This window comes from Nannospalax galili, unplaced genomic scaffold, assembly GCF_000622305.1.
Source record: "Nannospalax galili isolate Female #2095 unplaced genomic scaffold, S.galili_v1.0 scaffold139, whole genome shotgun sequence".
In the NCBI taxonomy this organism is placed as follows: Eukaryota; Metazoa; Chordata; class Mammalia; order Rodentia; family Spalacidae; genus Nannospalax; species Nannospalax galili.
In genome coordinates this window covers 333,947-344,770 of record NW_008345884.1, presented here as the reverse complement: position 1 = coordinate 344,770, position 10,824 = coordinate 333,947, and the positions used below count along the sequence as shown (strand labels likewise).

The 10,824-nt window shown below is 39.4% G+C and overlaps 1 protein-coding gene across 1 annotated transcript in view; it reads right to left on the bottom strand.

Moving 5' to 3' along the window:
- Positions 1-10,824, bottom strand: part of Spef2 (sperm flagellar 2) — a 176,260-nt gene that overhangs the window by 10,121 nt on the left and 155,315 nt on the right. The window contains exons 33-34 of the mRNA XM_029567817.1: positions 7,303-7,392; positions 3,724-3,903 (exon numbers count right to left, since the gene is read on the bottom strand). Coding sequence (XP_029423677.1) covers positions 3,724-3,903; positions 7,303-7,392 — 270 coding nt within the window. The remainder of the gene's footprint in view (positions 1-3,723; positions 3,904-7,302; positions 7,393-10,824) is intronic.

Here is a 10,824-nt window from a genome sequence, read left to right as displayed (position 1 = left end):
AAACCCTATGCACTCTGCCATATATGCTGAGTCCTATTCATTCAAGTGTTTTTTTCTCAAATGTCCTTCAGTGTAAATGCATGGAGGCAGTGGCATCGAGTGCAGGACCCATGTCAGCTCAATTAAACAAAGGCCCAAAGAGGAGGTGAGAAATAGGTGGTGGGCCAGCACTAGATTGAGAACTATGTGAAACTGATTGCTGCTGGGTGAGGAAGAGTATGACTTACATAAGACCACTGGATGGGCTGACTAGACTCCAAGGATGCTTTTTAAATTTTCACTGTTTTTGCTCCCTAGGGCTTAGAACAGGCACCAAAAGTAAGGGAGGAAAATGCTGTAGGTCCAGATCAGACCAAGGAATCCACCTCAGAGTTCTGGGGAAAGAAAGATATGTGCAAGAAAAGAGGGTTCTTGCCAACAGAGTCTGAAGAGAGCAAATAGGAATATGCATGGGGGCCGGGGACAAAATCAATTATGGCAGCCAGAAGAAAAGTCAGTCACTTGGATCATTAAGACACTGAGAGTTACGTTACTTTAAACAGGGAATGGGGACACTCCTGATCAACTATGTCACACTGTGTTAACTCTCAGGGACTGATCTTGAAGCTGTTCAGGAAGTGCATCTCTGTAATGGGGCCTGTACATCTCTATGTATTTCTTTTATTCACTCAGCTCAGGACTACTTTCAGAACACAGAAAATAAGGTCAGTTCTGGGGACTAGTGTAGGTAAAGCATCAAAGAGAATGAAATAAAAACGAATGTGTTTGGACCCCAGGATCTCAAACACTTCTGCCAAGAGGGCTTTTACAAGACTTTAGCTATGTAGGGATGCAAGCTCACAATTTACCAAATTCTAACATCATAATCTTATTCCACAGGGTTTCAGAATGAACGATTTTCCCCAAATGTAACTTACTTAAGTTTCACCAGGACTAGTACATTACTGATAAATGCCTTACTCTTGGGATTCTTTTAAATTACCTAAGAAGACATGACTTCCCACAGATGGTCTGAGCCACACTGAATAAAAGCAGCATGGGTAAGCCACATTGAATAAAAGAAAAGACAGGGTAAGGGAGAATAAAATGCATAGAAAGATTCCAGTTATTATAATAATACAGTCAGAAAGCCAAAGCAGAGATCTGACTGAATGTCTCAGGCATGCATATGGGTAGGTTGAGGTGTCATTTGTCATTTCTGAGCAAGTCTTTATGACCTCCTGGGATGAGGTTGCCTGGGAAACTAGAACACGGTTGGAAAGGTCTCAGAAATAGAGGAACATAATGGGGAAAATATGGTGGTGATACAGGGTTGAGTGGGAATGAGGGAGGCGGGCAGCTTCTGTTCCGGAATGCTTAGAGTCCCTCCCAAGTGAGGAAGAGTTCCCAAAGGTGGGAGACGTTCCCAGCTTCCACAGCCATCTTTGGTGTTTCTTGCTTAATAATTCAGTTCCTGTGTAATGGCCTTGGATTTAAAGAGCTCTTGAGAGCAGCACTCAGAGGGAGTTACTTCCCAACTGGGAACACTAGCATGAGGCAGTGAGCAGTTCATCAACATCAGGACTACAGTTCCCCAGCGCTAGGTGGCTGGATACCACACACCGGAGTGGCTGCCTGTTGCTATAGTAATGGCTCTAGCACAGCTTCTCATTCTTTGGTCCTTCTTACTCCAGGCAGACTGTCTCCCTCTTTGCTCTTGTAGCTCAGACTTCTCTTCTTTCCCCTTTCTCTCCCTTCCTTCCTTCATTCCTAGTTCTCACAAACACTGATCATTTTGCTATGTGTAGGCACTTTGCAGGATGTAAGAAAGGGTATGAGTTGACATCTCAAGGTGGCATAGGCTCAAACACTGAAGAGTGTCTAAAGGTGACTGTGGCTCATCATAACTACACATATCAAGAAGCACATACAAGAAAGCCCATCTGTGGAAATGTTGCCAAAAAAGCCCAACTTACGCACCATAAAAATCTCAGTCCTTTGTCTATCACTACTGTTGAGTTTTTAATCTTTTTCTCTACTCCACACAGGTTTGTCTTCATTAGAAGTATAATAATGCCTAATAAGCTATCTTGGCTTATGTTGAAATTGTCGCAGCTCAATTCTTTGTTCTGGGACAAAAGAATCTGAGAATCTTGGCAAATGTCCACTGAACCTCTCTGTCTACCAATATCAATGCTGGCCAGTTCTGTTCCTTGAAACCTGTAAGGCCCAGCTCATGTTAGTACTTTTGTATTCAGTGTTGTCTTATTTTAAAATGCCCCCACCCTAGATCCTTGTAAAGCTCTCCCCATCAACCTTCTTAGGCCTATTTTTAAGGCTCTTCATAGAGAGGTCTTCTCTGACAATCTATTACAAACCTTGTGTTTTCAAATGACTAAATTCCTGTTTTTTTTTTTTTGTTGTTGTTTAAAATTGCCATTTGAAATGCTCATGTATTACCTTCTTGACTATAGCCTATTTTCCTCCTGATTGGAATGTTTTCATTCACTGTTCCACCCAGGCCCAGGACTCCTCAGCAAACATATATGTTCAACAGATATTTATTAAGACAGCATGTGTATGCATTCGATGGGGGGGGTCACCCTGCCAAGATGTTCAGAATGATAGAGTACTCAGTAATGAAAAGGGAAGCACCCGATTTAAACCTTGATAATGGATCCTGAGGTTTTGGAGAATGAAAGGGACAAATGCCATCACCAAGAAGAAAGATTATACCTGGCTGATTTATATGGGAAAATTCAAAATGGGCCTCCTACTGTCTAAAAGACAAACATTTAGCTGATCTCTGTACCACTGTGACTTGAGCCAAAATCTTCAGTGCAACTGATTGAAAATTCAAATCAGCATCGGGTCATCTCTCTTGTCTCACTCTGCCTGGTGAGAAGGGAAAAAATTCTCTAGTCCATGTTCTAGGTGCCAAATTTCAGGTTTGAATCTGAGAAAGAGACAATCTCTTCCCACATATGAATGCTGTCAGAGAAGTCTCCCACTTCTTTACAAATCTCTCTACTTTGACAAATATGTGTGAAAAGAAAATATATGTGGTTGGGACCCTGGGGAGTCTGGATTACACAGCAGGCCCTTCCCTGTCATGTCCACAAAGAAAACAGGAAGAAGCATAGCATCAGGCAGACCCTGCCCCCAGAAGAAGAATCAAAAGCCAGAAAACACGCAAATGAGTACCACAGAAACACATTACTTAGTGCCCTGCTTGGTGGTCTTTTGACCTGATAATGCCAGGGAATTCTCATTCTTAGAAATCAAAAATAGAATGTAGCGAGCAAGTTAGCTGGCAACTTTCTGTGTCCTTTGAGGCAAATTATGTAAAATGCCTGCAGATTCAGGGTTTGCCTGAAATACTATCAAAAGTCCTATATATGTGGGAAGTGACCAAGGTCTGAGCTTGTTTCAAATATAACTCTATATTACAAAACAGATGGATCACCTCCATCTTATAAAATAAAGCCTTTTCTTTTAGAGCAAACTTTAGTATATAAAGACACTGTAAACAGATTTTCAGTTTGCTATAAAAGCATTTGATGGAATTTGAGTTCCTAGATATTAATGCAATAAAGGAAGCTTTAATTGAAGATCTGGATTATTTAAAACATCATGATGAGTACCTAGGAAATGTGGAGAAAAAAGAGAGTTCCTATTGTCAGGAGTTTTTATCGTCCTAGAACCTTTTCCTCCCCAGGAAGCTCATTTCAGGAATGCAGTTACCTTTTCTGTAGTCAGCACAGGAGTTTCAGCTTGTCGGAAGATATGAGTCCCCACAGCCACACTGAGGGCCCTGTAAACCCCTTCCACAGTGTCCGGGTGGCATGCAAAATACAGGAGCATCTGTGTGTAGTCAAGCTGGGGTGGATCCTTCTCATAGTCAGCAAACAACCTAAAGAAGAACTGACACACACACACACACACACACACACACACACACACACACACACAACATCAGCTAAAGATAAAATGGGTTCACTGTGGTAGTGGAAAGACACAGAGGGCTGTGAAAAATCCATTATGGCACTTTGGAATACAAATAACACTCTAAGGCCTGAACTAGCAAAGCTAATGTGTAATGAATATTACTGAAGAGAATGTGCTAAGTGAAAAAGCATAAAAAGTAGGGCTTTCAATTTCAGTAAGAAGAAATGTGGGCTAATCAGTGGCACTAAGGAAGGGCAGTGAGGGCTAGTGGTGAGTGGGGCAAGGGAGTAAAGACCCATTACTTCTCTTCTTAATCAGCTAGACAAACTGGCCCTGACCATAAGTGAGACTTTTGGCCCAACATGCTCTGTGGGGAAAAAGGGCGGAGATAATGCCCAAATATTCATCCGTTTGGATTTGTTGTTGCTATTTTTTGTTTGTTTGTTTGTTTTGTTTTGTTTGTTTGTACTTGGGGATTGAACTAAGGCCATGCACATGCTAGTTAGGTGATCTACCACCGAGCAGTACCCCAGTTATATAGCCCTGGTTTAAATCCAGGGATACAGTGAACACTGTATATCAGTTTATTGGGCAGTTTTCTCTCTCTCCAAATGATGAAGCTGATACTTATTTGGTACCTTATACATCTGTAAACACGAGGAGTTAGTGCTTGGGAGCCCAACATCTCCCATGACCCTGAAAAGCATAGGCTCAATCCTGGTGCACACAGGCCAACATAGCCACATACAAAGTTCCATTCTGGAGGTTCTTAACTTCCTTGACCAGCACTTCTCAGATGTGCATTGAATGACCTAGAGAAACATTTAGAATAGATTCTGACTACATAGATGGTTCTGCAGCTATCTAAAGTTCTGCATGTCTAGTAAGCTCCCGGGTGATTCCTATGCTGGCCCATATTTTGAGAAATTCCTGATTCAGAGGATATTTCCACTAAGTTTTCTATTGTTGCCAACCATCTTTGCAACAATGATCTTGATCAGGTCTAATTAGCCATATATGAATGCAATGTTTGAAAAATATATTCTGATATTTAGCATTACCAATAAAAACACTGAATAAATGGTAGGAAAATACATAGAATCTATTATGCTACAAATAAGATCAAGGTTTTGGAGGTTGGTAGAATCTATAGGCTCTTTCTTTGAATCATCTTTTTTTAATCAAATATTTACTGAGTGCCCTTCTCTGGACCAGGCACAGAACAAAGTTAAGATGCTTACCAGAACTATCTGACAATATGGCCTCCCTTGAGTTTTTTCAGGAGTCATGTCTGGCTGCTGGGTTCCTTCCTGAACATTTTATTTTTATCTTGCACAACCACAATAATTTTGGACATATTCAGTAAAAGTAAAAGAGGAACAAATATTCATGGCCTGGCACTTACCTTCTGTTTCCTTTACATGGAGCATTGACTTTTGATATTATTACCATTAAATTGATTTTATAAATGATATGAAGGTACAAATCTCATGATTTACATTATCAAATGAATTAAATACTATATGTTGAAGCTTGGTGTGAAAAGTAAAATAAGTTGATATGCTTTATATAACTAAACAGATATGAATGGATTGGGCAATTTTAAAAATGGCCTAGTATGTTCTGAAGACCATTTAGAATATCCTGCTAGGGAGTATTTGAAGACTTCCTCAAAGGGTCTCACTCCTGGAGTTCTTACTTTTTATCACCCCTCTTAATTGTGGATAAGATTTGAGAATATGTGGGGAAATTCGTTCGTGTAAGTAGGTTATCATCTATGGTAAAGAGGGGGAGTTTTTTAACTAAGGCCTTTAATCTGTTGTTTTTGAGTTGTTCCAGGAAGAGCCTGCCCTCAGGCTGGATCTAGTGAGAAGAATCCTTTACAAGGGAGAAATTTGAGTGAGATGCTTCTCTTCTGGCCATGCTGTGGAAAGGGCATGTGGTGGGGAACAGATGGCAGCCTCTAGGAGCTGAAGTCACAGTCCTACAACTGCAAGCATCTGAATTCTGTCAATGGCCCATCTAGAAAGCTAGGTTTGAACCCAAGCTTGAGAATGTCCTCAGATGAAATTGGATCGTCACTAATATGTAGATTCCATCCTTGTAACAAAACACCCTGAGCAGAAAACTGGTTAAGCCATACCCGTACTTCTGACTCAGAATAGTGAAACAGCAGTTGGGTTTTGTATTAGGTCACCAACTCCATGGCAACTGTTATATGACATTAAAATTTAACACGAATGCATTGCTCCACAAATATTTATTGAGCATTTTTCATGTGCTAGGTATGAACTTTTCTAAGTATTTAAAACACAATAATTACCAAGAATATTGCAACTATTAGTGAACTATGTTTCTTGAAGAGGAAGGCAGATAGTAAAGAATTAATTAATCAAATGAAACATTATGCAGTGATTATGGAAGCAGAAGAATGAAAGTTAGTGAAACAAAGATGAGCTGTGTATGAAGAGTGGGGAAGGGGACAGGCTGAAGGATATAGGTGAAATTTGAAGAATAAATATTTGGAGGAAGAAAGGGAGAAAGCATGTGGGACTTTGAGGGTGAGAGCCTTCAGGCAGAAGGGGCCACTGAGGTAAATGATCTGTGGCACCAGGTCCTGTGCTTGTGTGGCAATGGTCCATGAGCAGGTCAGTGTAGCTGGAGCAGGCTAGGCAAGGGGATGACTAGTGGGAAATGAAATTGGACAGCTAGAAGTGACAAAACATGTAAAGCCTGGTTAACGGTTTAAGGATCTTGATTTGGCTTAGGTGACAGATGAAAAAAATGAAATTCAGAGTGTCCATGAAAAGTGTTCAAAATTCATACACTTAACAGAAGATTTTGGTCTCCATCTCCTCCTTCAGAACATCTCTATGAAGAACGACCTCTAGATTTCATATTATAGTTTGGACTTTGGGGAAAGAGAAAAGTATCTCAGGAGCAAGGGTAGAATCAGAGAAAATTCTCCAAGTGGAAAAACCCGAAGAAAATGATCAGTACTGTACACTAATTTTTTAACAGAAAAAAGTTTTCCATCTAGAGCCGTGATAACAAGAGCACTTTAATGTAACAACACTGAGTTTCTCCAAGTACATACATGTATGACTCCCCTTACTTCAACAAAGACAACTCAAGGTAAGTATCGAAACAGCTAACCAGAGGGCTCAGAGGCTCTGGCAAACAGTGTATTTTCTAAGCACTAATTTAAAAATATCTCAGTAATTGAGATCGGCACAGTGGCTCATCCTATAAATCCCAGCAGTTGGAAGGCCAAAGCAGGACGAGGACTGAGGCAAGTTCTGGGTCAGCCTGGCTACAGAGTGAGGCCCTATCTCAAGAAAAATAAACATAATAAAAAAGAATTTTAGCAAGTACCTCTATGAGATGTTCCTGCCTGTTAAATGGCAGAGGTTCAAGAGGATTTTCTGGAATTTTTATGTCATCTCCTGCAAACCACAGACCAGCCTACACAAAAAATAAAATGAAAATCATTAACATGTTGTGCAATGTTATAATAATAGTTCCTCTTAAGGTCAAAGAGAGGAATAATGTTGTTCTAGTCTCTAGGTCACCAGTCTCCAAAATTAGGGCATAGAAACTACAGAGATTCTGGGGAAAACACTACACTTGTATTTACATTTTTTTTAATTACATTCTTTCATATTTTTATTTTCACATTAATGATAACGCATCAGTGTTATAGTATACAATTTACAAATACAAGGCAACATATTAGGGGTGTTAGCTACATTTTGTGACTGGAGTGGGTGATAACATTACTTGGAAATTACTAGTCTAGATGGAGCTTGTCACAGGTGACACCTTGGTGGAAACAACAGTAGCCCTCATGTCCCATCCCCTAACCATGTCTTATCAGCTTCGCTGCATTTCCATGTGGCAATGCCTCTACCAACTTTTCTTTCTTTCCACCTCCATTGCTACCACTCTGTTATACAATGACTCCTGTCATGGGCCGGCCACTCAACAACCTCAAAACAATTTTTGTTTACAGTCTCCCTCTTATTTGTTTCATCTTTTTCAAAGTAGTCATTTTGAATTGCTTAAAATGTCCATGTTTCTACATCCTTCTCTGCTCAGAGTGTCTACTCTTCTGATCACGTTATCCTTCCTGCCCAAGGTGACTTATATTCCCTTCCACTCAGAAAAGCCTACACTTATCTACTGACCAGGCTCAGACCACGCCTCCTCTGATATCCCTTGACTTCTCCTTGACACCACCTTGACTTGATCATAGCACATCTGTTGCTTCCTCCACTTCTCTGGGAGTTGCCATTCATAGCTACTATTTAACATCAGACATAAATTGTTGGCTTGAAAGGCGGATCTTGGGAAGCTTGAGTTTATACCCAGTAAGCACCTTGCATATGTAAGTACTCTGCACTTGGATCACCTTCCAGAGTGACTACCAGTCCTTAGCACTATCTGTGACCAGAGTCACTAGACTGCTTAACTTGACTCAGGCTTATGTTCTATATCTTCCTCCTTTCAAGAACTGATAGCACTTTAAGCAGGGTGGCCCTGGGTGTCCTGTAGAAGTGAAGAGTGTGTTTTCTCTCTGCCCTGACAAGGAGAAAATACTTTCACTGTGGCTATTAGAAATTAAAAAAAATACTTAAATACTATATCTGACATGAAGAAACACTAGATAACATTATAAGCAGACTACTCTGTGTAGAAAAAGTTAAGTGAACTTAACACAGCAATAAAAATGATACCAAATAACTCAAGACTGGAGAATTCAGGAAATCAGTGACCTGCAGAACATACAAGTTTGTTTAATAAAGAAGCACACAGTTTGGGTTTGAGAAAAACAGGTGCAGAAAATGTTTCAAAAATAATCATGAAAAATTTCAAATTTAGCGAGAAGTACTAACCCAAAGAGTCAAGAAGTCCGTTGTACTCCAAACAAAAAGGAGAAAAACACACCGAAGCACAGAGTATTGAATATATCAAAAGAAGTGATAAAAATATTTAAAGAAACCAAGGCAAAAGGGCACGAAGACAAAATTTACATCTTCCCTCATTTCAACCATCAATTTCATATCCAACCATATCAATGCAGAAAAATTCCATCTGATTCTCAAATCGTGGATACGTTTTTATTAGTTTTCTAAGCTATATTGTATTTCATAAACTAAAGAACCATCTGAAAAAATTTCACCTGTATGGGCCATATTAGAAAAAACAACAAATCTCATCCACAAAATTTTAGAAACCTAAGATTAAGTATGAAGCTGCATAGTGATATGCTTAATTGGAAAGCTGAATTCATTCAACTGCATCTTGCCTTACTAGATTATTAGGTTATTTCTTTAAAACATGGGAATGATCTTTGTGTTCTCATATTAAAACTTGACCAAAGAGTTTTAGACTATTTGCTTTTCCTCAGAGAAATAGCACTATGAAGATTTGGTTTTAGGACAGCTGAATGACTGAGGCTACAGTAACAAGCAAACATTCTCACAGATAGAAGGTGAGTTGATTCAAAGCTATAGAATTCTATGGTAGTCAGACTACACCTCTATGGAGGACAGAGGCCAGCTTGTGGAGTAACAGCAGGACCAGGAGCAAGAAGCAAGCAGGACCTTGTGATCATTGCTTCACCAATGTTCGTTACACGAACAACTTGCATTTTAGAAGTGGCTGGAATCAGCACACTTCAAAAGAGCTGTTGTGGTAAATTTGCAATTTAGTCAAAAGAAGAAAAAAAGAGCAAGACAAACAACATAAAGTAAACAGCTCTTTCTTCACATAAAACTTGTTTTCAGCAATGTAGCTATAATCTTTTCACTGATCAAATGTGATATATTCAATAGATCATATGAAATTTTGCCCTAGAAATGGTTTTGATTTTTCCCCATGAAACAATATTTTTCTGTGAGCTAGCAAGTGTTGGAAATGTGTAAAGGCATGTGGGAAGGCCAGGTGCACATCTTCAAGTGTTATCAGTTTCCTGGGACATCTGGAAAGCAGAAATTAAGGGGAGAAGCTCAGGAAGCTCAGAAGTAAAACTGTTTCCAAAGCATAAGTTGTGTTCAAGTAAATACTTCTGCATGTCTACTCAATGCATCATCTAACTTTCTCTAAGAAATTCACACTTTGATAAAGAAGCTTTCTAGTTTTAGCTCAGCATTTTGGTAAATGGCGCCGACACATTTGTTCTCTTGTGTGTGTATGTGTGTGTGTGTGTGTGTGTGTGTGTGTGTGTGTGTGTGTATGTGTGTGTGTGTGTGTACAAAACATTCATTTAGATATCCTGTGTTAATTGACACTTTAGTGTTTACAAATGTCTACTTAAAAATCTTAAGGCATCTGGGAAGAGTGTGTGAATAAGTTTTGCTCTGCTATTTAAACATTCAAACAAAAATCACTTTAGCAAATTGTAAACACAGTGACAACACCCTGAAATTTCTGTTTGAGAAGTAGGCATAGCAGAGCTCAATTAGTCAAACAAGTATCCTGGAACCCCTTAGAATTCAAGTGCTACTTCCTTTGGCTCTGGTAGGAGCATGAGAGCCTCCAGGCTCCCTAATGAAAAGTAGACCACCTACTAATTACATTCTGAAGAAAAAAGAGATGGAAATACTGTAAGCTTTTATTGATGAAACACATGGGGGATACATACCTATAGACCATCACCCTGTCTCAAGTTAGCACCTTATGACTGATTCCCTCCTTTGTTGTCCATTACTAATGTGAAATGGTGAACAATGATTAGGGATGAAACTAGAAATTCAGGTCCCTCCAAGTTATAGAACCTCATTCTCATTTTTTTTCATGTTCAAATTCTTTGAAAATATATCTGGCTTAAGGACTACAGCACCTGCCATCTATCTATCTATCTATCTATCTATCTATCTATCTATCTATCTATCT